Source organism: Stigmatopora argus, chromosome 12 (assembly GCF_051989625.1).
Source record: "Stigmatopora argus isolate UIUO_Sarg chromosome 12, RoL_Sarg_1.0, whole genome shotgun sequence".
Classification (NCBI taxonomy): Eukaryota; Metazoa; Chordata; class Actinopteri; order Syngnathiformes; family Syngnathidae; genus Stigmatopora; species Stigmatopora argus.
In genome coordinates this window covers 15,213,146-15,239,164 of record NC_135398.1, presented here as the reverse complement: position 1 = coordinate 15,239,164, position 26,019 = coordinate 15,213,146, and the positions used below count along the sequence as shown (strand labels likewise).

The 26,019-nt window shown below is 39.6% G+C and overlaps 4 protein-coding genes across 4 annotated transcripts; 1 reads left to right on the top strand and 3 right to left on the bottom strand.

Annotated features, from left to right (window-relative positions):
• Positions 1-129: 129 nt before the first annotated feature.
• On the top strand, positions 130-4,500 carry homeza (homeobox and leucine zipper encoding a). Its single transcript, XM_077616108.1, has 3 exons — positions 130-625; positions 1,449-1,539; positions 1,894-4,500. Exon 3 carries the CDS (start codon positions 1,921-1,923, stop codon positions 3,874-3,876), a length of 1,956 nt encoding a protein of 651 aa, XP_077472234.1. The 5' UTR covers positions 130-625; positions 1,449-1,539; positions 1,894-1,920; the 3' UTR covers positions 3,877-4,500.
• A 935-nt stretch (positions 4,501-5,435) lies between these two features.
• Positions 5,436-15,991, bottom strand: LOC144086104 (E3 ubiquitin-protein ligase RNF212B-like). Its single transcript, XM_077615904.1, has 13 exons — positions 15,869-15,991; positions 11,774-11,891; positions 11,612-11,664; positions 10,585-10,659; positions 9,614-9,720; positions 9,428-9,530; positions 8,387-8,415; positions 8,267-8,307; positions 6,265-6,289; positions 6,102-6,153; positions 5,916-5,964; positions 5,797-5,824; positions 5,436-5,721 (listed from the first exon to the last, which is right to left on the bottom strand). The coding sequence occupies exons 2-13, from the start codon at positions 11,874-11,876 to the stop codon at positions 5,658-5,660; spliced, it is 729 nt and encodes a 242-aa protein (XP_077472030.1). The 5' UTR covers positions 11,877-11,891; positions 15,869-15,991; the 3' UTR covers positions 5,436-5,657.
• A 1,882-nt stretch (positions 15,992-17,873) lies between these two features.
• LOC144085910 (zona pellucida sperm-binding protein 3-like) lies at positions 17,874-20,110 on the bottom strand. Its single transcript, XM_077615593.1, has 10 exons — positions 20,007-20,110; positions 19,752-19,915; positions 19,576-19,676; positions 18,888-18,976; positions 18,639-18,816; positions 18,443-18,548; positions 18,301-18,386; positions 18,140-18,231; positions 18,024-18,076; positions 17,874-17,949 (listed from the first exon to the last, which is right to left on the bottom strand). The coding sequence occupies exons 1-10, from the start codon at positions 20,071-20,073 to the stop codon at positions 17,935-17,937; spliced, it is 951 nt and encodes a 316-aa protein (XP_077471719.1). The 5' UTR covers positions 20,074-20,110; the 3' UTR covers positions 17,874-17,934.
• A 3,635-nt stretch (positions 20,111-23,745) lies between these two features.
• On the bottom strand, positions 23,746-25,393 carry LOC144085935 (zona pellucida sperm-binding protein 3-like). The gene is made up of 9 exons (XM_077615630.1): positions 25,253-25,393; positions 24,997-25,184; positions 24,829-24,932; positions 24,676-24,767; positions 24,418-24,598; positions 24,250-24,352; positions 24,106-24,194; positions 23,950-24,038; positions 23,746-23,868 (listed from the first exon to the last, which is right to left on the bottom strand). Exons 1-9 carry the CDS (start codon positions 25,323-25,325, stop codon positions 23,783-23,785), a joined length of 1,005 nt encoding a protein of 334 aa, XP_077471756.1. The 5' UTR covers positions 25,326-25,393; the 3' UTR covers positions 23,746-23,782.
• Positions 25,394-26,019: the final 626 nt, after the last annotated feature.

The following is a 26,019-nucleotide window of genomic DNA, read 5'->3' as shown; positions in this document are numbered from 1 at the left end:
AGTGAGTTGACCACGCAAATAAACCTTGTCGTAAATAGAATGTGGCCCAGATCTGATGGGGGCGCGCAACGTGGTTACGTATAAAACAGCGTGGAGCCCACTGGCCGGGATTCGTTGTACAGACGCTTTAGCCCACCAATGCGAAGCCTTCCCCGGCGGATTGACACACCCACCCCGCCGAAGCCGTGACAGTCAGTTGGGCCTTGTTGGGCTTCCTGGTCCGCAGCTCCGCCTCGCCTCGATCTGACCGGACAGTGGAAACACTTCTCAACAGAACAAAAGCGGCTGCGGACCAAGCAGCGTTCGAGACCGACCGAGCACGACCTCTCCGTTTGGACTTTAAAAACGCCTGAACGGGGGGAAGAGAGAGAGAGCGAGACCAAGTACAAGGAAAAAGGGGGACAAACTTAGCCGCCGTCGGCTCTCGCCTTCTTTGGCCGATAATCCGACGAGGTGCTCGGTTAAATAAACCGAGGGTCAAGCCGCCAGACGGACGGGCATTGTGTCCATACTGTTTCTTTCAAACTTCGGCCATTTAGAGTCGCCTCTCACTAAAGGGAAACTCGAGGATTTTTCTGGTGGTCTAGTCGCTCACGCGGAGCACGGGGAGACGGATTCTTTTGTGGTAAGTTTATTTTGGACAAGAACACTCGGTGTGTCTGGCGGCGAAGTGCGCCAGCTCAGTCAAGCGTTTTACTTAGTACGCCATAAGCGGGGCAGGCAAGACTACCATTGTTAGTGGTACAACCGAGTAACTTTTCTCCCGATACACCCTCTTCGTTTTGAGTACTACGGTTCTTTTACACATTTTTAGGGCTTTCCATTCAACTAAATAGACGACATGAGGGAGGGGGGGCGGCTACTAAATTACCAGCCCATTTGTTCCAATAGGTCACGAATGACGAACGATGTGGCGGCTACTAAATTACCAGCCCATTTGTTCCAATAGGTCACGAATGACGAACGATGTGGCGTTGGAGTTGGCTCGTGGTTTGGTTAAAAAAATAAATAAATGAAAAAAAAAATACAAAATAATTCCTCGTGTTCAGAAAGCGACTCAAAATCGTCCGCCGTTCTCAATACAAGATGCGCACGAGTGCTCTTATTTTTGTCTTTAAAATGTTCCGCGTTAATGGCTGACTAAATAATTAACATGAGGTCTTTTTAATGGGGGTGTTTAATTGCTATCTACCAGTCACTCATTCATCCATTAAATGTTTACATAATGTGGTAATTAAACTTAAAACTACTAATTCACTGCTCAGTTAGTTAAAAAAAAATACATATATATATAGCTCACATAAAACTCATTGGAAATGTGGTCTGTTTTACCTGTTGCTTACCATTTAATCCATTTTTTTTCAAAGTAATTTTTGTATTTGGTGTTTCTGGACAATAAAATGATAACTCAAGACTGACAATTACTGACATTTTTCTCCATTTACAAGTTCACAGACTTCTGCTGTGCTGTTTGCCTTGGTGAAGGGGCTCTACTTGTCTTTGGGGACTTGAAGTGGAACAAAGCCCAAAGAGAAAAGGGTGAGAACGTAAACCGTGAAGGGTTTTTTTTTTTTTCTCATGGATGTCCGTTCTCCACGCTCCCACCCTTTGCGACCAGTACACCCAACCACCCCCCCTGCGCACACAAAACAAAAGTCACCCACCACACTTTGGGGGAGGGGATCCCAGTCTGGACCGGGTATACGACTCGTTTCAGTGGGAGTTCAGAATAAGGAGTTCAAAGTAGAAAGGGGGGAGGGGAAACAGCTGTCCAATAACCGACTTGGACAATAATAGCAAAACAAAAGTTCTTCAAACATTAGCATAACAACTATTATGGTCAAGCATTTCTTATGGATATTCAACATCTAAAATAATGTTATTTCCTTCCAGGTGAAAGACCCTTGTTACAAAGCCCAAATGGCAACCCACGAGGAACAAAATGGCAGAGTTCGACTACATGCGGCCAAGAAGTTCTTGGAGGGCAAAATGACCAAGACCGCTTGTAAAGCAAAGCAAGAAGACAAACCCACTGTTAAAGATTTGCATCTTCCTGCCAGGTCACAAGAAAGCAACCCCAGCTCTGCATCCAGTTTTACCACCAACCACAACTCTGTGGTGTGTTTGCCCCTTGTGTCAGAAGAACTCAAATTGGTTTGGACACATTCTGATCAAACCCGTGAACTGGACTCCATCCCAGAGCTAGTTCAAGCCTTTAACTTGTTTCCATACCCGTCGTCACTCGAGGTCAACACCCTAGCTCGAGTGTGTTCCCTGCCCTTGGACAAAGTTAAGGTTTGGTTTATGGTACAGAGAATTAAGTATGGGATCAGTTGGTCATCAGAGGAGATAGAGGAGACACGCCGGAAACTATCCGTGCCTTACTCTTTTGATGACTCTGCGGAAACGAGCGAAGAAGCCAAAGCCCTTGAGGATAGAGATTCTGAACCAGAGCCTGTTCCCAGCGTGACCCCCCAGAAGAAGACACCAAAATGTGAATCCCCAGATTCTTATAAACCAACCAAATCCACCTCCCCGTGTTTCAGCTCCACGTTACCGCCGCCTCAGGATTCCTACTTCTACCGCTCGCCGAGCGACACGCCGTCAAGTGCCACTGTGGCCCCCGATGCTGCCGAAGTGTCCTTAGACCTTTCAGGGTCCTCTTCGCAACGACACCGCCATGGGCGCTATAAAAAGTCGAAAGCTCAGCTCGCTGCACTTCGTAAGAGTTTTTTGCGAGAGAACTGGCCTGCAGAGGTAGAGCTGAGGCGCTTACAGGAAGAGACCAGTTTGACACGCAACGACATCCGTAAATGGTTCAGTGACAGCCGTTACCAGCTTAGAGTCGGGCGAGGAAGCCTGGCAGCAGCCCAAGGCTTTTCTACCCTCACAACTGTAGGAGCCAAACATGAACAACAAAACGAACCTCTTTCACTTACGACTCAAAGGAGTCGTCTTTTCAACCCTGCCGGGAAGGGCCAGGAGGGAGCCCGAAGCAATGTGATAAGAAATTCCCATTTCTTTCAGACATTTTTGTCTCACAGCCTCGAGGCATTTGGGGAACGAGACATGGAGGCCGAGGGATATGAAGCAATGGAAGACCTGTCTGGCGACGGGGACAGCCTGAAAGATGGCGACCAGAGCGAAGAAGAACCTCTCCAGTTAATTAAGCCCTGCAAGCTTGACCAACAGGCTCCACCGCAGGAAGCCCCCGACACATTCAAATCCTCTCCCTGTTCCTCCCCCCCTGGAACTCCACCACTTGCAACATCGCCTTCTAAACAGCCCCCAAACAGCATCAGCACATCAAAGAGGTCAGTCCACTCGGCCAGGGGCAATAATCTACACCTCTCGACGGCATCTACATCCCGAGCATCTGGTGGCAGACCGAGGAAAACCAAGGAGCAATTGGCTTTATTAAAGCAGCACTTCTTACGCTGCCAGTGGCCCAAGAGCGAAGATTACACAGAACTTGTGAAAATTACAGGTTTACCTCGAGCTGATGTTATTCAGTGGTTTGGGGACACGCGTTACGCTGTTAAGAACGGCCAGCTGCGATGGGTTAAGGGGGTCCGTGACAAATTCCTGGCAGAGCTTGCCGCCCAGCAGAGTAATGCCGGTTTACCTAACGGCTCAGGAACATCTCCGCAGGTTGGAGGCAGCCGCAAACGTAAATCTCAAATGAACGGAACTTGTGCGGGTTCGCCCAACGTCCAGCCATTAATTAACTATTTTTTCTCAACGGGCTGCCTCAATGAAAAAGACCTTGACATATTATGCAAGAAGTCAAAAATGAGTTACCAACAAGTGCGAGATTGGTTTTCAGCTCAGGTCGTCGTAGGAGAGACTGATCAAGAACCTGTCGTTCCAGATTAAAAGTAAAAGAACCACCCTGAATGGTTCAAGGTGACGACGAAGTACTCTTAATTCTCGTCCCTACCAGCAATCTTATTTGCCACGTGGTAGCCTATAAACATGTTTGCTTTACCCAAAGCACGATTGTAACATTTAGTCTTCCGAGTACAAGCCCAAATCAAGGTTTGAGGCATGTCAATTGACTTCATTTTCTGCCTATCATAATATATTTGAAACTGAAGAACTTTTCTGCCTGCGTTACTGTAAATAGGAAAGAAACCTGTACACTGGTTTGCTATATTTTGTTCTCTATTTGTTTAGATATGAACTGCAGAATAGCTCATTGTAGCAGTAATTTAAACTGATGGTTCTTTGGTACCCAAGTACAGTGGACAAGACAAGATTTCTGTTGACTTTGCCACTGATATCATTATGTGTTATCATTCCTTTGTAGCCCATTTTCCTTATAAGGAATGCACACTGGACATTTCCCCTTAAATTTGACATCTTGCACTTTGGATTTGGAGCCTGCTGCCGTTATGTATGATAAGTCCAATTATTTCATGTACTAAACACTGTCCTCCTTTTTAACCTGCTGTTGTTTAAATTATACAGGTTTAGATTAAAAAAATGTACCACAACACATTCTGTGATTCATTTGGTCAATCTGTTGAAATACATTAATGAAATACAGCATTTACTCGCATAGAAGCCACATTTGTTGGACAAAAAAATGATGACTGAATCAAGTGTACGGCTTATATGCGCATTAAAAGGCGACATGCGCTTAACTGCAAGGTGACAACGCCATAACACCATAACGTCATGACGCAAGACAATGCGGCCAATACGGTCATTTATTTCAAAATAGAGAAAAGATAAACAGATAAAACACTAAACAAAATTTATTTTGACATCTATGAATGAAATTAAAGAAAAAAATGCATCAAACGTGAAAAACTCACTTGTGCCTGTCACTGCTCGCTCAGGGCGTCGCCATCTTACCTAGGGCCTCGCCGTCTTATCTAGTTAAACGTGCTCTGACTGGCCAGATGTGAGTACCCTTGATTTTGTAATAAAACAACATTACACAGGCAAATTAACTTCCTTATGATATTGACCCTAATAATGTGCTTTTGATTCATACAGCATCACAGAAATACCACGTGATGATTTTTCTTAAGATTTTCCTTTCGAAGAAACACGTGATTGTAATTGTAAAATTCAACAATTTTAAGGGTGTGGCTTATATGCGAGTCAATATGGTAATTTACTAAACTACTATTCTGATTCCATACCTCATTGAAGCTGGTAATTCCTACTTTTTTATTATCCTGAACTGAATAGGGAGAGTGCATAAAAAGTGTGCCATTTAGGAATGTAAAAGGGTAGTAGTTATATTTAGCTGGTTATCAGAAATTATATTAATATACAGCAGAATATTTCTACTCTTCAAGTGCTTTTAATTTATTAATGCATATATTTACCATATTATCTAATGTGGTTATGTTTTGTAGAAAAATCTTGGAACTCTTAACTAATTTGCAGTTGTAAAAGAAAAAAATGAATCAATTATAACATACAAGAAGGGTGCTTTATATAATTGGATTGCAAGTCCGGCAAGGGATTGTGAAATTAATATTAATAGCGTGCTTTACAGTTTACTCTGTCGATATATAGCATCTATCCCTACTTCCCATGAAGAAACTAGTGCATTGATATCATATTACGGTTTAATTACTTTGAATTAATTACTCAACAGAAAATATTACATTAAGATAATGCTTCTCTAGCTTGTGCTATTAATGCCTAGGAGTATGTATGGATAAACTATTCATCAGCGGAAACTGGAAGATGTTTGACGTTCTGTGGGGAACAGAAATTAAAGAACAACGTAAATGAGACAATGTGATGAGCCTTGTTAAGGATTGCATTTCTCACCTCGTAGCTGGGCTGTTAATGGGTGTCCCTTTGTAAGGAAGTAATTTCAAGGCAGTCAATATTTTGAAAACATCAAATCGAGTCTATAAATTATTGAAAGAGGACTTTATAACACTTACTGTGACTATGAGAACTGTGGCTAGAAAACGAAGTGGTTGATCCAGGAGTCTGTGCAAAACAGTTGGACATTTTTCAAATCTAGCAACATTTACTTCACAGAACTTTATGGCAAATCTCCAAAGCACAATCATTAAAAAATTTTTTTTAACTATTGTATGAAATCGAAAAGAATTATTGTACTTAACTGTACGGGATGCAAGATCTCGGTCTCTGGGCCACACTGGCAAATGCGATAATCTTAGGTGACGGTAAACAACATAAAAATATTGATACCAAGTGCAAAGTCTTTTCTTTTGTTAGTCTGACCCCAAATCAAAATATAAAGTATCGTTACAGTGCCACACTCACCTGATAGTTCCAAAGGGAGGTGTAACTGGAGATAGAAAATAAGATTAACATGAAATTAAATGGTGAGCTTCACAATATCTGAAATAGAATGGCATTCTAAGGCGGCCCGTCGGCTGAGTGGTTAGAGAGCGTCGGCATCACAGTTCCGGGGCCGTCGGTCCTCACTGTGTGAAGCACGTGCTTCCTGGGTTGGCGTGGGTTTTCTCCGGGTACTCCGGTTTCCTCTCACATCCCAGAAACATGTATTGTAAGCTGGTTGAATCATTCTAAATTGCCACTATGTATGACTGTGAGCGTGAATGGTTGTCCGTCTCCTTGTGCCCTGCGATTGACTGGCCACCGATTTAGGGTGTCCACCACCTAGTACCCATAGTTAGCTGGGATAGACTCCAGCACCCCTTGCTATCCTTGTGAGGATAAGCGCGTCATGAAAATGAATGATTGAATGGCATTCTACTTGGGAACAATCGTCTCCAAGTGCTAAAACAAATTATGGAATTACATCATTACGATTCATGCAGATCTATAGCAACATTTTACCAACCGAATTTCACTTAAGGGCGGCCCAGTGGAGCGAGTGGTTAGCACGTCGGCCTCACAGCTCTGGGGTGCTGGGTTCAAGTCCAGGTCGGTCACCTGTGTGGAGTTTGCATGTTCCACCCAGGCATGCGTGGGTTTCCTCCAGGTACCCCGGTTTCCTCCCACATTGCAAAAACATGCATTGTAGGCTGATTGGAGACTCTAAATTGCCCCTAGGTATGGGTGTGAGTGTGCATGGTTGTCCTTTGTCTCCTTGTGCCCTGCAATCGGCTGCCCACCGATTCAGGGTGTCCCCCACCTCTGGCCTGGAGACAGCTGGGATTGGCTTCAGCACCCCCCGCGACCCTAATGAGGATCAAGGGGTTCATAAAATGAGATGAGACTTCATTTAAATCAACACAGTAAAATAACACATCTATTCTTCTGATGCAGGGGTAGGGAACCTCTGGCTCGTGAACCATTTGTGGCTCTTTTGATGGGTGCATATGGCTCTCCACTCACCTGTGAGGTAAAATATGGAAACCGATGGTGAGAAAGCTGAGTCCCGAATGCAACAGCAGGAGCGGCGTGTTGGCACTGTGATGTTGACACTTACCTCTTGCGCCCCTTTAATATCTTTTTTCATTAGACTCTTCTGCATGCATACTCTCATTGATACTCATTGTTTAGCAACTGCGTAACAATATTCTCATCTCATTTTATGAAGCGCTTTATCCTCATTAGGGTCGCGGGGGGTGCTGGAGCCAATCCCAGCTGTCTCCGAGCCACAGGCAGGGGACACCCTGAATCGGTGGCCAGCCGATTGCAGGGCACAAGGAGACGGACAACAATGCACACTCACACCCATTCCTAGGGGCAATTTAGAGTTGTCCAATCAGCCTGCCATGCACATTTTTGGAATGTGGGAGGAAACCGGAATACTCAAAGGAAACCCACGCATGCAAACTCCACATAGGTGGACGTGACATGGATTTAAACCCAGGACCCCAGAGCTGTGAGGCCGACGCACAAACACTCGCGCCACCGGGCCGCAACGTAACAATATTGTCAAAAAAAATCAGACCTTTACTACTTGAAAAGTTGTGAAATGACTAAAAAAATGCACGTTTTTATGTATTTTTCCTTTTTAATTCTGAGTTTGGCTCACAAGGAATAACATTTAAAAATATGAATTGTTTATGGCTCTCGCTGTCAAAATGGTTCCCGACCCCTGTTCTAACGTGTTCAATGGGAAATTTCCTGTTTAGGTTTTACACATTTCTCCCTTGTCGCAAACAATCCAATAAGAATATACTTACAATACACTATATAAAAGTGCAAACATTATTTCCTCCTAAGATTCGGCATCCATATCTAATTCAGGGTAACGTCAGACATAATATTAACCTTGTGTTGCCTACATGACCAAAAAATGTCTATATGAAAATAAAGTATGTAAAGCTAATTGAATAACTCAGACTACCTGGAGAAGTGACACCCACTGGGAGAGAGATCCTTTGTACGCTGCATGAGACAAATGTAACAGACAGCCTCAACAAGTAATTATGTAATTAGTATTTTTTTTTTTTTCAAATACATTTACCCATTTTTCTGAAATTGTCCAGGAGAAACCTGTGGAGAGCAGATTTCGTTTAGAAAACAATCTCCTAAATACTTTCACACTTTTATACATTCATATTAAAAACATACAGTCATACCTTGGGATACGAGCTTAATGCGTTACAAAATCAGTTAAAAATTCTCCATTTGAAACATAATTCAATTTCCACCAATACAACACAAAGTACAGTGGTACCTTGAAATACGACCTTATTGCGTTCCGGGACCGAGCTCGTATGTCGATTTACTCGTATCATAAATCAACATTTACCATAGAAATGAACTAAATACAAATTAAATCGTTCCCACCCTCTGAAAAAAACACCCCAAAAACAGGAAATTACAATTGAAAAACATATTTTTATTGGTTGTAATTCACCATCTACTAACAGATTAACAAATGGCGGTTATGATGTTTAATACTAAATTGAGACATTATTCAGTACAACGCGGAGAGAGAGAGAGAGTCACTTGACCGATGCGCTCGTAACGTAACATAAACTTTAAATTTACCTTAAATGAACTTAGATTCCTATACACAAAAAGTTTTAATCTTACGTGACACTAAATTTTAACCTTCTTGTGCAATAACCAAGGCAAAGAGGTTAATGTATTCCACCGCGGCTTTCGAGGCGAACTCCTTGCTTCTCCATACGTATTTGCGAGCCACCTCATTCACACGTACACTACTCATGTTTTTCGATTATTTCGTGCTTAATATCGATTGTCATCATACGCCTTTTCTTCGCACTACTCTTCATTGCACCGGCTTGCTTTGGACCCATTGTTTTTCACTTAATTCTTCTGCATTGAGTAATGGAAAAAAACACAGAAAAATATGCAACGCTCCGCCTAGTGCTCGTAGATATCTTTGAACAAGGGAGATCCGGCGAGAAAGACAATGCGCTGAAATCAAACGCAGCCTCTCGCATCTCGGCCACCTGCCTGTCTCGTATGCTCGTATCTCAAAATTTGTCTCGTATCTCAACGTATTATTTTACTTCGAAATACTAAGAATACATACCCTTCTTTGTGAAAGAGGCTTTTTCAGCTCTGCCATCTCGCTTTTAAGATCCATATTTAGCTTTTTTAAATCAGCATTCTCTCTTTTCAATTCAGCTATTTGTCTTAAGGCAAAAGAAACAGCAATAGAAGTCAAGAAAATATTTACCTCATTTATTAATGATCAATGAATATATTCTATAGTTACCTGTAACTCTTGTCAGTGACTTCTTGAAGATTCTTTTCCAGTGTAACTGATTTGTGCTTGAAGTATTCCGTTGCTCTTCTCATCTGGGCCTGCTGAAAAGTTGCAATCTGCGGGAATATTGTCCTTGTGTTATTTTATTCACCTAGGCAACAGCAGGGTACATGGTGGGTGATATTCTACAACATCAATCGACCTGATTAGAAACCACTGGTAAAATGTCATATATTCTGCACCTAGCCCGATTCATTTATTTATCTGGGTGGATAGCTGCACCTGCAGGGTCTGGGGTCTTTGAAAAGGGGCTCAAATTCAAAAACTGGGCCACTCTGTGGATGGACACATGGAAAGTCAAATCCAATGAACCACTGATTTCTTCTTCCACCATGGTAAAAAAGTTATGATAACGGAGAGTGTGCATGTCATTGTGGGGGACAGTCCAACTTTTATTTAAGATTCCTTATAGGGTGGTACAAGAGAAAAATGGGGTAATCCAGGCTTATTTGAGCTATTTAAAATGATTTATTATTTTCTCTACATTTGGTTCCAGAACAACCACAATTACTCCAAAACTTTTAGTATTTTGTATGTGGAATATTTAAAACATGAAGGGTGGGATTTAAAATGTTTTCCAAGGGTGGATTTACCCCCCAAAAAGAAAAAAAAAGCTATAATAATGTAAGTGGTTTAATCAAATAATAGTTGACCCTCTAACGACCAGCATTGACCAACAGAATTGCTGCTCTTAGCTGTTGTTTTATATCCATAATTGTTCTTCATGTTATATTTAAAATTTACCAACCAGGTTGGCTCATTTTGAATTGAAAGAAAAGCCTCACACAAAAAAGCATCATCCTCCGCCATAAATACTTAAGTTATGCCACTGACTTTATTAGATCATTAATAAGGTTAAATACATCTCAAAATGATATCTACTAAAAAGGTTAAGATTAAAGGGCTTGGAGTGGGCAAACCTTTGAAATATGTTCTAGGCGTGACTGGACAAGCATCACAGGATCCTTGAAAAGCACAATTTCCTGTGGTTTCATCTATAACAGAAAGCCATTTTTAAGACCTATCCCACAGTTTATGTACATTCAATTTACCATCCAAGATTCTGTCTTGATGCAATCATTTGCATTTTTTTCTTTTGAAACTGCAAAATGTAAACTTAATATTCTGGAATTCTGGGAATGCATGTTAGGTATGTTAGAGAGAATCTTGAAACATGGATAGTGGTTGTTGTGAGACAGCCAATTGAATCTAATTGAATGTTTTTATTGTCATTATATGAGATAGAATGAGAGCGATGAAATGAGAGCCCAGTAGAGGGTAGCAGGTCTCTAAAGTGAGAATCAATGCATCCGTGACAATATTTTCAAAATAAAATAACAGATAAAGAAATGCATGGGGCGGCCCGGTGGGGTAAGTGGTTAGCGCGTCGGCCTCACAGCTCTGGGGTCCTGGATTCAAATCCAGCTCATGTCCATCTGTGTGGAGTTTGCATGTTCTCCCTGGGCCTGCGTGGGTTTCCTCCGGGTACTCCAGTTTCCTCCCACATTCCAAAGACATGCATGGTAGGCTGATTGGACACTCTAAATTGCCCCTAGGTATGGGTGTGAATGTGCATGGTTGTCCATCTCCTTGTGCCCTGCAATCGGCTGGCCACCGATTCAGGGTGTCCCCCCACCCCTTCTGGCCCGGAGACAGCTGGGATAGGCTCCAGCATCTCCCGCGACCCTAATGAGGATAAAGCGGTTCAGAAGATGAGATGAGAAATGCATCGGATTTCGTAACTTGGGTCGTTTTCCTATCTCGACTCACTCATTTGCATATAAAAAAATTCGGAACCTGAAAATTTCGTACCTAGAGGCATTGTTAAGTAGAGGTATGACTCTACTGGAATACCTTAATATTGTAATATAACAAAAATGTAGAATTCCTTCTTTTCTAAACTCTGGGTATCACTCCACCACGTTTCAAAAAGTAAACATCACCAACCTGATCTGTGATGGCAATATAGCGGCAGCTGCTTCCACATGCGCCACATTGCTCTAAGGGGAAGCAAGATTACAAGAAGAGATATAAGGGACTCAAGTTATTTTGTCGATCAGCTAATTATTAAAAGTCAGCAGAAAATTTTCAAATAAAGGTAAGCCTTGCCAGGTGTGACAATGCAGGCTTCGCAGATGACATGTCCACAAGAGGACACTGCAAACTTTGATCCTCTTGTTACCATGCACTTGTTGCAGTGAAACCACTCCATTGGTGCCCCTGTTATCTAGTGTATCATCAAACAAACAAACAAATAAGGCTGTAGTCAGACATCATGTGGAATACGGTTGTGACAATATATAAAAATTGTGATATATTACGAACCACGATACTTTTTATCTGACAAGGATATATATATATATATATATATATATATATATATATATATATATATATATATATATATATATATATATATATATATATATAAATATAGAGATATAAATATAGAGATATAGAAATATAGAGATAAAAATATAGAGATAGATATAGAGATATAAATATAGAGATAGATATAGATATAAATATAGAGATAGATATAGAGATGTAAATATAGAGATAGATATACAGATGTAAATATAGAGATAGATATACAGATGTAAGTATAGAGATAGATATAGAGATGTAAATATAGATAGATATAGAGATGTAAATATACAGATAGACATAGAGATGTAAATATACAGATAGATATAGATTTGTAAATATACAGATAGATATAGAGATGTAAATATACAGATAGATATAGAGATGTAAATATACAGATAGATATAGAGATGTAAATATACAGATAGATATAGAGATGTAAATATACAGATAGATATAGAGATGTAAATATACAGATAGATATAGAGATGTAAATATACAGATAGATATAGAGATGTAAATAATATTTACATCTCTATATCTATATATAGATAGATATAGAGATGTAAATAATATTTACATCTCTATATCTATCTGTATATTTACAAGAAAGAGTGATCTGTATATTTACATCTCTATATCTATCTGTATATTTACATCTCTATATCTATCTGTATATTTACAAGAAAGAGTGATCTGTATATTTACATCTCTATATCTATCTGTATATTTACATCTCTATATCTATCTGTATATTTACATCTCTATATCTAGCTGTATATTTACATCTCTATATCTATCTGTTTATTTACATCTCTATATCTATCTGTATATTTGCATCTCTATACAGTGGTACCTCGTCACACGACCGCTCGTCATACAATATTCTCGTCTTACGACGGAAATTTCGATCGAATAATTCGCCCGTCATGCGATCAAAATTTCGTGATGCGACCAAGCCAGGTGGCCATGCCACTGTCTTTTTTGCATATCTTTCGTGTATAACAATATTTACGAGCACCGAATTAGTTATTCAGACCAGGAAACGCACAACGCGCATGCGCGGGGAAAAGAGGGCTTTCTGGGTAATGAAGTATACTCGTGCACACAACGCCGACAGGCAATGGCACTCTTTCTCAGAATAAAACTTTACCCACAATCAATACGTGGGTAAGCTCAGCTGCTGCATTTCCTGTTATTTTTATCTAATACGAGGAGTATTATATTACTTCTCGTTCGCTGCTCATAAGGACATCAGGGGCACTGGCTCGCAACTCCCCGCAATAGCATCCCCGGTAGCAACTCTATCATAGGCGCCGTTCAAAGCGGATGTGAACACAGATGCTACAAGCTAAAAGGGAGCCGCTAGCCAGCGCACCCGAAGCTCCCATGAGCAGAACATCGGGGGCACTGGCTCGCAACTCCCCGCAATAGCATCCCCGGTAGCAACTCTATCATAGGCGCCGTTCAAAGCGGATGTGAACACAGATGCTACAAGCTAAAAGGGAGCCGCTAGCCAGCGCCCCCAAAGCTCCCATGAGCAGCGGAGCAATCCCTGATAAAAGACTGCTGCTCGGGCAAGTGGTCGTGCGTTATCCGATTGTGAGGACATTTGTGTGCATCATTTTCGGAATATTTTGAAGGGAATAGTACAACAGCAAACAGCCCATCGATAGCGAACGTGAGGGTGGAGTGTTTGTTCCGTTTACGAGTTCGTTGTGTGAAAAAAAAAAAAACGAAGCCCCCCGCCCCTTTTGTGCCCCTCTCCCCTCGGCGAAATCCGCCCAATTTTAGTTAGATTAAACACATTTTATTTCTATTAAACCACTAGTTATGTGTTACTTTGTTAATAGATGGGGAATTAGAAGAAATAAAACATTTTTTCCAATCCAATATCCTGTTTTTGGTGTTTTTTCAGAGGGCTGGAACGAATTAATTTTTTTCCCATTCATTTCAATGGGAAACGTCTGCTCGAGTTACGAGAACCTCGTCATACGATCTCAGTCTCGGAACGGTTTACGATCGTATGTCGAGGTACCACTGTATCTTTATATTTACATCTCTATATCTATCTGTATATTTACATCTCTATATCTATCTGTATATTTACATCTCTATATCTATCTGTATATTTACATCTCTATATCTATCTGTATATTTACATCTCTATATCTGTCTGTATATTTACATCGTTATTTCTATCTGTATATTTACATCTCTATATCTATCTGTATATTTAGTAAAAAAAATCGACAGCCAGATATGTAAATATTATACAGCACATATTTATGCATAATTTTGGCATTTGGCTTCATTTATATATACATCTCTATATCTATCTGTATATTTACATCTCTATATGTATCTGTATATTTACATCTCTATATCTATCTGTATATTTACATCTCTATATCTATCTGTATATTTACATCTCTATATCTATATCTATCTGTATATTTACATCTCTATATCTATCTGTATATTTACATCTCTATATCTATCTGTATATTTACATCTCTATATCTATCTGTATATTTACATCTCTATATCTATCTGTATATTTACATCGTTATTTCTATCCGTATATTTACATCTCTATATCTATCTGTATATTTACATCTCTATATCTATCTGTATATTTACATCTCTATATCTGTCTGTATATTTACATCGTTATTTCTATCTGTATATTTACATCTCTATATCTATCTGTATATTTAGTAAAAAAAATCGACAGCCAGATATGTAAATATTATACAGCACATATTTATGCATAATTTTGGCATTTGGCTTCATTTATATATACATCTCTATATCTATCTGTATATTTACATCTCTATATGTATCTGTATATTTACATCTCTATATCTATCTGTATATTTACATCTCTATATCTATCTGTATATTTACATCTCTATATCTATATCTATCTGTATATTTACATCTCTATATCTATCTGTATATTTACATCTCTATATCTATCTGTATATTTACATCTCTATATCTATCTGTATATTTACATCTCTATATCTATCTGTATATTTACATCGTTATTTCTATCCGTATATTTACATCTCTATATCTATCTGTATATTTAGTAAATATACAGATAGATATAGAGATGTAAATATACAGATAGATATAGAGATGTAAATATACAGATAGATATAGAGATGTAAATATACAGATAGATATAGAGATGTAAATATACAGATAGATATAGAGATGTAAATATACAGATAGATATAGAGATGTAAATATACAGATAGATATAGAGATGTAAATATACAGATAGATATAGAGATGTAAATATACAGATAGATATAGAGATGTAAATATACAGATAGATATAGAGATGAAAATATACAGATATAGAGATGTAAATATACAGATAGATATAGAGATGTAAATATACAGATATAGAGATGTAAATATACAGAAAGATATAGAGATGTAAATATACCGATAGATATAGAGATGTATATATAAATGAAGCCAAATGCCAATATTATGCATAAATATGTGTTGTATAATATTTACATATCTGGCTGTCGATTTTTTTCATAATTGAAATGATTGGAACTATGAACTTTCAAATCAAATTGCACGTGTTGCAAATGACCCCTTACATGCTGTTAAATTGAATATATAGACCTACAACGCATTTTCGAGTTTTATCCTACTCGCAAATCTAACTAGTGGCAGAAAACATGACTAAAAGTTGGCAGCTGTTAGCGTGCTAGCATTAGCTCATGAACATGACCACTCTTAGTTTCGAAATAAATACTACAATGTAATCGTGTGCAAATGCGCGTGCACGTAGAAAAACATACTTACTGGCAAATGCTCAACCACAATTTAGTATAGTAACCGCAAACATTTTAAACTACTATTAGGACAATTTTGAGGAAGGACAAGACATTAGTGAGGAGGGGATTACAAATCTTCCTGGTTTCACTCTTTGGTTAACACGGGGGAAAAAACACTTCAATATTTTTTTGTACTTGTAAATGAAATTCAACCACAAATTAAAATTTATAATTTAATTTAAAATTGGAACAATTTTTTTTTGAATAATCATGAAAAAGGAGTGGCTGGCCAGCAATTCAGGGTTATTCTACCCGTAGTTGGCTGGGATATGCTCCAGCAACCACCACGACCCTGGTGAGGATTAGTGGTGCAGGAAAAAAAAACAAAATCAATGAATCATGGAAAAGATTTCCATAATCCACTCAAAAAGTGACATTTTCATAGATTGATATAAGGCCGATACTTGAAATTAAGGCTCTCTCTTCTCATCTTCTCCCGCTTTATCCGAAGTCGGTTGCGGGGGCAGCAGCTTCAACAGGGAGGCCCGGACTTCTCTCTCCCCAGCCACTTCATCCAACTCTTCCGGGAGAATCTCAAGGCGTTTCCGGGAAACATAGACTCCCCAGCGTGTCCGAGGTCGGCCCCGTGGCCTCCTCCTGGTCGGACATGTCCGCAACCCCTCCGAAGGTGGCGTCCAGGGGCATCCTGATCAGATGCCCGAGCCAACTCACCTGCCTCGTATCGGTCCGGAGGAGCAGCAGCTCTACTCTGAGCCCCTCCCGGATGACTGGGCTTCTCACCTTAAGTCTAAGAGAGAATCTGGACAGCCTGTGGTGGAAACTCATTTCTGCCACTTGTATCCGGGATCTTGTTCTTTTGGTCACGACCCACATCTCGTGACCATAGATGGGGGTGGAAACGTAGATTGGCCGGGAAATTGAAAACCTCGCCTTTAGGCTCAGCTCCTTCTTCACCACAATGGTCTCAGATTTGGAGATGATTCTCATCCTGACCACTTCACACTCAGTTGCGAATCATTCCAGCGAGTTGGAGATCACGGCTTGAAGCCAACAGAACCACACCATCTGCAAAATGCAGGGATACAATACTGAGGCCATCAAACTGGACCCCCTCAACACCACGACTGCACCTAGATATTCTGTCCATAAAAGTGATGAACAGAATCAGCGACATAGGGCAGCCCTGGCAGAATCCAACCTACTGTGGACCAGACTGACACCGGTCATAAAGGGACCCCTCCTTTGACCACCACCCAACTGTCGATACACGTGACCCTTCTGGCTCCTCTCACAGGTGGTGAGCCCAGCCCATGTGAAGGGGAACTCACATCTTTGTGATGTGCCTGGCTGGGCCCCATGGGTGTAGGCCCAGCCATCAGGTGCTCACCATTATTCCCCCCTCCAGGCCTATCTCCAGAATAGGGTCCTGGTGTTCTGCATCCAGGCAAGGGAATATGGAGTTCAATGGTTTTACTCAGGGTTTTTTTTTAGCCATTTTTGTCTAGTCTCTCAACCCCGGCCAGTTTGCCATTGGTGATACTTACCAGGGCTACAAGGCCCCAGACATCAGACTTCAAGGATCACTAAAACCCACCACAAAAGTAAGGTTTGACTCATCAGGGGTATTTTACTCTTACAAGATGCTAAAGCAGACAAAAAAAACTAAGGTTCAACTTGAAGGCATTTGTTTTTTAGAAAGTGCAGGTAATGGAACTTTAAAAATTGAATAAATTGGGGAACATTGGTAACAGACCAAATAGCTCTTTCAAAAAGGGTCCAATTAAAAAAAATAATTAAAAAAACTAAACACCAATGTTAGTGTCCTTTTAAATTGCAAAAAGACTTGTTGCATCAAACCTTTAACAAGGAAAACCAATTTTTTCAACCATCAGGCATGAAAGTAGCATATATATACACACCAGTTCAAGCAAGCCAATGTAGAGTTGCTATTGTGAGCATTTGTGGTTTGACTACTGGAGTCAGTTACTAATTGAAAAAAATAGATTCTGCCATGTGTTCCAGATTTTTTATTTGTGACACAATGAGACAACATCAGTTGACAGTTATGCAGCATTATCTTGTCCATTTCTGTCAGAAAGAACAAATTATGCAGAAAAAACTACACAAACTGGCAAGGCTGCAAACTTGCATCAGGCTCCAACCTCAGTTATTGTCAGCGGTCCAAGGACTGCATTTTGGGAGATTCCACGTTTCCCTGAACACAAAGTAGGCTTAGCAAAATAGGATTTCAGTGAATGTGTCAATAATGAAACAATACCTGAAGTGACACTCCTTGACCACCTGGATTTGCAACTAGTTTCACAGCAGTCACATAGGTTGTTGTGTGCTGGGTTGTCCACCAACTCCCACCTGAATCGAATACAGACAGAGGATTTCATGTTTGTAGAAAGAAAATATACAAATAAGCTCTAGTTTTACCCATGCCCTTTGATAAAGTGGCAAGCCTTTTTGGTGGTGTCAATACCAGATGGATCCCAAGCAACAAGTTTGCAGTGAATATATACCTGTGAAGAATTAGAAAGTAAATAAATGATATAAAACTAAGAAGTCTTAATTTTACCTCCTCTTCAAGAGCAAATCTAAATGCTTGAAGTGATAGTCTCATTTCAGATGATATTTCTCTTTGCTCAAATTTGGAATGAGAAATCTTGCTGTCCAAAAGACATCTAGTATAGGAGGGAGGGGGGAAAAAAAAAAAAGATTATACGAGTAGATTATCCATTATGCATGCTTTTAAAAGAAAGAGAAAAAAGTACCCCTTATTGCCAATAATGTTGTAAAACTGGTCAGGCTGTTTTTCTGGTGTAGTTGAAGCTATGCACTCTTCCATCAACAGGAGCAATGGCTGATGCGTATTGTCTTCCACACGAGCCAAGATTGGGATGAACGAACCGAGAGCAAAACGAGTTGATTCAGCTGGGCCAGAGAAGTCCTCTATATTAAAAAGAGAAGGGGTGGGAAGGAATTATGTTGTCCACACAACTACATTTTAGACATGAACCCACCATTCATGAGTGCCATATGGAACACTAGAGCTGACTGGCCATAGGTTGAAAACACAGGTTCATAGCTGACTGGGGACCAGTCTTTTGGCCTGAAACACATTAAATGGCAAATATCTTCAAATGAACAATCATTTAATCGTTTACTATGCTAGACAATCACGTTACCCTCTTTCATGAATTTAAATTAGTGATACTAGTCAATGTCCAGGCCATGCTGCAAATGAATAGTCTGATCCTTGCTCACTCCCAGTTCAGACAAACTGAACTTATATCCCCATTAATGGGATGGGGACAGCAATAAGTTAATGGAGTACTCAGTCTAGAATCACTGTTATATTGCATTTATGGAGTAACTAAATAATTTAACTAATTTAAGGGAGCTGCTTTGTTGACCAACTGGCTGCTGTGCTATTTAAGATTGATTTGAAGTCAGATCCACATGTTCAAATCATGAAAACCTGTGATTTTGGCAGCAAACTGGGTGTCACCCAACTTTTTTTCCTGAAGAATTTACATAACTGCTAAATCTAATAAATAATATTAGTAAAACTTTGGGTGCCCAATATGGCTACCCCCTTTGTCATACATAAACTCATTTGACTAAGTAGACTTATTCCCATATTTGGACAAGCATTGGGTCACCCAATATGTATTTGCAGCTAATGCAAATTAGTTTTTTTATACAAACCTCCCAAATACACAAACAACATGGTGGACATATGTTTCCCCTTGAGTCTCAGGTGACAAATAGATCAGGTCATTGGTGTGCACTACCTGGTTCCCAGTGACCTGTGAGATAGAGTGTAAATGTAAAACAACAAATACCACAAAGCCACAAAGAGTGTGTCAAAAATCCATACTCACCATTGTCCTGAAATTGCAATTTGTATACGCCACTCTGAAAGTTGCCTCACGGGCAGATGAACTGGTGGGAACACAGTTTCCCAAACGTAAAAGCGATGTATCAGCATGGTGTCTTTCTGTCCACTCTAGTGACACAAAATCAGGCCTGCAGTCCAGCTTGACATCTTGAGGGAGAGAAAGACACAACACCAGGAAATATTTACAGCACAAAGTCAAATTGGGGGGAATAAACTAAAATAATACTTGAATACTTACCTGCATACACTGAAAAAGCAGCAACTAAGCTCAAAAGCAATGCACTATGCCAAATGAAAGCCATCATGACTGGACATAGCCTGCCATGCGCTGAGGCTGTTTTTATGCAGTCTGACTGCAAGGTAAAAATTAGGTTAAACTGTTGCACCTGGTGTGTGTCAATCAGTACAGGTGCACCTGACGACGATGAATTCTCTCCACGTTCCATTCGTGAATGGCAGCATTTAATCTACTTTCATGTTGAGAAATTAAGTCTCATCATATTATTTGAATTCCTTTTAATTTATTTATAAATTTACTTACTCAAATGTATAGACTATTTTTTATATCACTGTGATCACTTCACAATTATGGAAACCACCAAAAATCAACATGCAAAATAACAGCACACAATCGTCAACCTCTGCCGATAACTGCCCTTATAAATGATTTTTGATTCCCCTTACAAACCCCCAAAAAACCTTACAAACACCGTACGAGTCGTACGGTGTTTGTACGTTTTTTGGGGGGTTTGTAAGGGGAATCAAAAATCATTTATAAGGGTAGTTATCGGCAGAGGTTGACAGGTATGGTACATTACAAATCAGTGTGATATAAAATAAAAAAAACAATACAGTAAATAGCTAGAAAATTTCAACTCCACCGTGACCGTTGTGAGGATAAAGCGGTTCAGAAAATGAACGAATAGATTTCAATTCCCAATCCCCATTGCAAATATGGTGAATTAGATTGACCAGGACTTGGGTGTAAATGTTGATTTGTGCTCCTAAAAGTTTTTGGACCAACAGATAAGACTTTACCATAACTCAGTGGTAAAGACTTATCTGCTGCTCATCTCATCTAATTTTCTGAACCGCTTTATCCTCACTAGGGTCGCGGGGGGTTCTGGAGCCCATCCCAGCTGACCTTGGGGCAGAGGCGGGGGACACCCTGAATTGGTGGCCTGGCAATCGCAGGGCACAAGAAGACAAACAACCATTCACACTCATACCTAGGGGCAATTTAGAGTGTCCAATCAGCCTACAATGCATGTTTTTGGAATGTGGGAGAAAACGGGAGTACCCGGAGAAAACCCACGCAGGCGAGCATGCAAACTCCACACAGGTGGACCAACCTGGATTTGAACCCAGGTCCCCCATTGTGAGGCCGACACACTAACCATATCAGAGGCCCTTTATAGTTTTACAGTATTTATTGAACATATGGCAATTAAGAACAGTTTTGCAATTCTCAAGACCAGGGGTGCTCAAAGCTTTTTTCTCCAAGATCTAGTTTTCAAGGAGCCAATCACGCAATCTACATTTTTTTTACCGGGCCATTGACAAAGCTCAACATTTATGTACATATATGCTGGTATACCTGATGCCAATATGAGCCAACAAAGTGTGGGAAGGTAGTAATCGTGCTTGCACCCATGATGGCGCTGTTTCACATCTTAAGTCCCATATAACATATAGTGGTAGTACCTCTACTTACTAATGCTTCTACATACGAAATTTTCAGTTTATGAAACCCTTTGATATGCCAAATTACTGTTCCAATATACGAAAACAAAATCCAAGTTACGAAATCACCCAAAACTTAAATATATTTCCTTTATCCTTGGTAGCATTTTGAAATTAACACAGTAGCATAGCGTACTGCTTGACAAACTACCCATATTTTGCTGACCGCTCATTAGTTTTTCGAGTGTGGATGAAGCAAAAGTTGTTTCTTCTTTAAAATTTCTGGTGTGAATGAAATGAAGAAGCGGGCCATGTTATCCATGCATGACTTATATTGCAACTTGTATTTAATGCTAAGTTGTTTTACATTTATGTTGTTTAAATGTGTTTATTGGATTGGATTGAATTGGATAACTGATAAGTTTTAATGATACACCTAAAAATAATTTTATTTAACTTAATTGCATGTTCTGGTGGTTTTTATGTTGGATAACATTAGGTTCCTCCTTACACTCATGCCCCTGCATGAATAGAAAATGTTTTTGCATGCTTGTTATTCATTTTAATACATTAATACTTTTCGGTCAATTTTGTGTTTCTTACATCTTTCATACCAGATTGGGTCACTTTGATCATTTTTACTGTGATCCTTCTTCACTTCGCGGCTTCAACTTTCACGGCTTCACTACATCATAGATTTTTTTCAGAAGGATATTAAAAAAGTTCATAAAAATGTCTACATCTACACTGAAATTCGCAACCGGAAGACTGATGAAATATGGCGGTAAAATGGCATAGGTCAGGGCAGCACTTCTCTCAGCACCAAAGAAGGCATCTATAATAGAGGGAGAACGGGCGCATCAAATATATATTACATTGCATAGATGCATTGTGTCTTGTCATCCATCCCCTTTTGTTGCGAGGGAATTTTTTGCCTATTTTTAACGTTCCTTGATATGCTAAATGAGTAGCACGGAATTGCGGCATAAATGAATCTACACTGTGGCGTTCTTTTGGACATAATTTAGCTAGTAGTAATGATTTTAATGTTAATGGGCTCCACCATGCATTTAAAATGGAGGTAAAGAAAGTGAACACACTTCTCTAGAGATGCAAACGTGTTGTGGCGGTGTATGCTGCAAATAAATAAAAATAAATTCTCGTAAGGTGAAGAGGTCCAAGGTGTAGCGGCTGGTCTCTCCACCCAGGTTGCCATGCTGCACACCGACCGTTCTTCTCCCGGAACGCTGCCGCTTTCCTTCACCGTCCGAAGCTTGCGTCTTCCGAGGTGCAGAACTGCAAATTGTCGTGTGGATTAAGCCTCAGACTCCGAGGAATAAAAAAAAAATGAACCAGCATTATGATGGATTTACGCTGTAGATACGGCCGTACAGCTTGCATGACGATAGGACGTCAACACACTGCATGGGGCCACTCAGGAGACTGATGACAACATTGATGGATGACAGAGCCAATGTATTTGGCAAAACTCTTGATGTCAAGACAACAGCAATATTTGTAAAAGAAAAAGTCCTCTCACATCTGATAAAGAGGACTTGGACTAAAGCTCCAATAACACTTATTTAAATCAAGCGGAGGGGAACTATTCTCACCGAGTACAATACTTAAAGTATTTACATTTTTTAAATTATAGATTATATTTACAGTAATACATTGTAGTATTTTCATATACATGCAACTGTGATACTTAACTTTTTGATAATTGTACTTGTGTAATATTTGCGTATGGGTGCGAAAATACGCATGTAGTAATAGGGGTGATCGTACGTTGCATATTTAAATTATCACGGCCATGTCTGGTCTACATTATCGGCAAAAAGCAAGGAATCAGTGTAGGGTTTAGTTAGTAGTTTTGAGGACTCTAGAACGAAAAAGAATTTTCATATAATATACCACTCTAAAAATTCAACTTACGAAAGTAATGAACTAATTACTTTTGAAAATAGAAGTACTCCTGTATACATACAGTTAGTCAATCCACAGATCTTTTGTTTTTCATGTATTATTGTTCCTACACTGAAATGTGAAAATCCATGCTGAAACTCGCAAGCGGAAGCCACTCCCCTGTCCTCCACACTGAAGTTGAAAAAATATATATATTTAAATTGGAGCAACCCTACTTCACAATTTTCGTTTATCGCAGTCATGTCTGGTCTACATTAACCGAGATACTCAAGGGATCACTGTACATATATCTGCTACAGCATGCAACGTTAAGGGTGAATGTCCCAGCAGCACTGTTGACTTGTATACCAATCATTGAAATGTTCACATTAGTTCCAACATTTTATTTTCTCCACAACCAACATCTTAAGGCATCCAGATCCCTCCCTGGCCAGACATATCCACGATGACCAAAGGCCCCAACACTGAAATGTGACTCAGCCCCTGGGAATCTGTGGAAAGGATTAAAAAAATAAAAAATATAAGCCACATGGGTCAGTACCATAAAGCAAGGTAGTCAGGGTAGGAAATACCTTCAGCTCCCCTTTTGGTCCGAGAGTTGCAGGACTCCTCACAGCAGCTACACAGGTCATTCTGGGATGGGTTATCCAACAACTCCCATCTAAAAATTAGGTCAATATCATGCATACATTTACAGTACAACAAGATCATAAGATCTTAACACTTGCCCAAGAGTCTGCTTTGAATATTGACAAGCTTTCTTGCTTTTATCAAGAACATCAGGATCCCAGGCAACAAGTTTACAGTGGATGTAGACCTGCCGTGAAAAGCACTCATTAAACACTTCACTGTGTTTATCTCTGCGGTCTCACCTTTCCGACACCAAACACGGTTGACTGCAGGGAAAGCACGAGTGCGGACGAATGGTATCGAGGAAGAAACATTGAATTTCCTTTAACGCTGTCTACAAGACACCTGTAAAAAGTTGAGTGCATTACAAACAGCATATATATTTCTAACTGAAGGCAATTCCAAACTACCCTTTGTTCTGAATGATGGGGTAATGCTGCTGATCCGGCTGCAGTGTTGCAGTCGGGGCTGCGACACATTCCTCCATGAACAAACGCAATGGCTGATGGGCTTTCTGCTCCACAGCTGCCCAGATCGGCATGAACGAGCCCAGCCGAATTATGTTTGATTTTGCCGTACCTGACATTTGTTCTATATAAATAAAAATAAAATCAGCCCCAAGTCTAGACAGATTTTGAAAAATATTTTAAGGACTGGTAAGCACTCACCATTGAGGAGTGCCATGTGGAAAACAAGCCCACCCTGTCCTTTGGAAACACTGGCACCGGGGTTCAAGAATGGAGGAATCCACCCTTCCGGCCTGAAACATACAAACCATAATTTTACTGCAATCTCTAAAACAGTGCATGTAATATACATACCTTCTCTGGACGCATTCAAAAAAGTACTCATAAAGTGGAGGTTCTGACTTTCTCCCTGGTTTGTAGGTCAATACATTTAAATGGACAATATGTTTTCCTTTAATCTGTGGAAGACAGACTGGTTATCAAAAGACCTTGAGAATTCAGATTTACATCCACCATGCCTACCTTCTTCTTAAATTTACAGTCTCTAAAACTGTAGTCAAAATGTAGTTCCCAATCTCCATTTGGTAAACTATTCATACTTGACCGGATGCAAACATTTCCAAGGAAAAGACGGGCAGCGTATGGTGCCAGCTCCGGACTGATCGTCCATGTTATGTTCACGAAGTCTTTTTGACAATATATTGTGATAGCTGTAAAGACAGGTATTATGTGAAAATCAGGAAACCTAAATGACAAAGTAAGGAGTTGTGAACTATACCGTCATCATCATCGTCTTCAGCCGCTGCAAAAGCAAGCATCAGCATCAACCCAAGGCTAAAATGAAGAAACATGACTAAATGAGCTAATGCATTATGGAAGTGGAACTCTATATATATACATTTCCTGTGTAATCAAATCAATGACCAACATCTGTGCAGGAGTAGGAACAGGCATCCTATTGGTAACACGTAAGGATTACCAGCCACACCCCCAACTAGAAAAAAAAAAATTCTTCAGTGAATGAGGAAAACTTTGGTGCTCGAATCCAAAATACTCCTGAGTGGAAAAAAATGTTCTGGAGTAATTTTAATAAAATGCAAATACCAGTTTAATACTACTAATAATAATAATGATGATGATGACGATGATGATGAGACAACAATAATAATAAAAATAATGATGATGATATAATAATAATAATAATAATAGTAATAATAATAATAGTAATAATAATAATAATAACTGTATATACTATGTATAGGTATGGTTAAAGACTATAAATTGGATACGAAAAATGTTCCTGAGTAATATTAAGAAAATTAAAATACTAGTTTAATAATAATAATAATACATGTGTATAGGTATGGAAATTGGATGCAAAAATGTTCCTGAGTAATATTAAGAAAATTAAAATACTAGTTTAATAATAATAATAATAATAACAATAATAAATGTATATAATAGTATAGGTATGGTTAAAGACTCTAAATTGGATACAAAAAATGTTCCTGCGTAATATTAAGAAAATAAATATTAGTTTAATAA

Excerpts from the sequence above, each read along its gene's own strand:
- LOC144085935 (XM_077615630.1), bottom strand. The coding sequence starts at position 25,325 with ATGTTTCTTCATTTTAGCCTTGGGTTGATGCTGATGCTTGCTTTTGCA. Across the intron at positions 24,353-24,417 it reads CCCATCATTCAGAACAAAGG|GTGTCTTGTAGACAGCGTTA; the intron begins GTAGTTTGGAAT and ends AACTTTTTACAG. Across the intron at positions 24,039-24,105 it reads TATTCAAAGCAGACTCTTGG|ATGGGAGTTGTTGGATAACC; the intron begins GCAAGTGTTAAG and ends CCTAATTTTTAG.
- LOC144086104 (XM_077615904.1), bottom strand. The coding sequence starts at position 11,876 with ATGGAGTGGTTTCACTGCAACAAGTGCATGGTAACAAGAGGATCAAAG. Across the intron at positions 8,416-9,427 it reads AGCCTCTTTCACAAAGAAGG|GTTTCTCCTGGACAATTTCA; the intron begins GTATGTATTCTT and ends TGCTCTCCACAG. Across the intron at positions 6,290-8,266 it reads AGTGGGTGTCACTTCTCCAG|TTACACCTCCCTTTGGAACT; the intron begins GTAGTCTGAGTT and ends TTCTATCTCCAG.
- LOC144085910 (XM_077615593.1), bottom strand. The coding sequence starts at position 20,073 with ATGATGGCTTTCATTTGGCATAGTGCATTGCTTTTGAGCTTAGTTGCT. Across the intron at positions 19,677-19,751 it reads ATTGCAATTTCAGGACAATG|GTCACTGGGAACCAGGTAGT; the intron begins GTGAGTATGGAT and ends TCTATCTCACAG. Across the intron at positions 18,232-18,300 it reads CACTTTATCAAAGGGCATGG|GTGGGAGTTGGTGGACAACC; the intron begins GTAAAACTAGAG and ends TATTCGATTCAG.
- homeza (XM_077616108.1), top strand. The coding sequence starts at position 1,921 with ATGGCAACCCACGAGGAACAAAATGGCAGAGTTCGACTACATGCGGCC.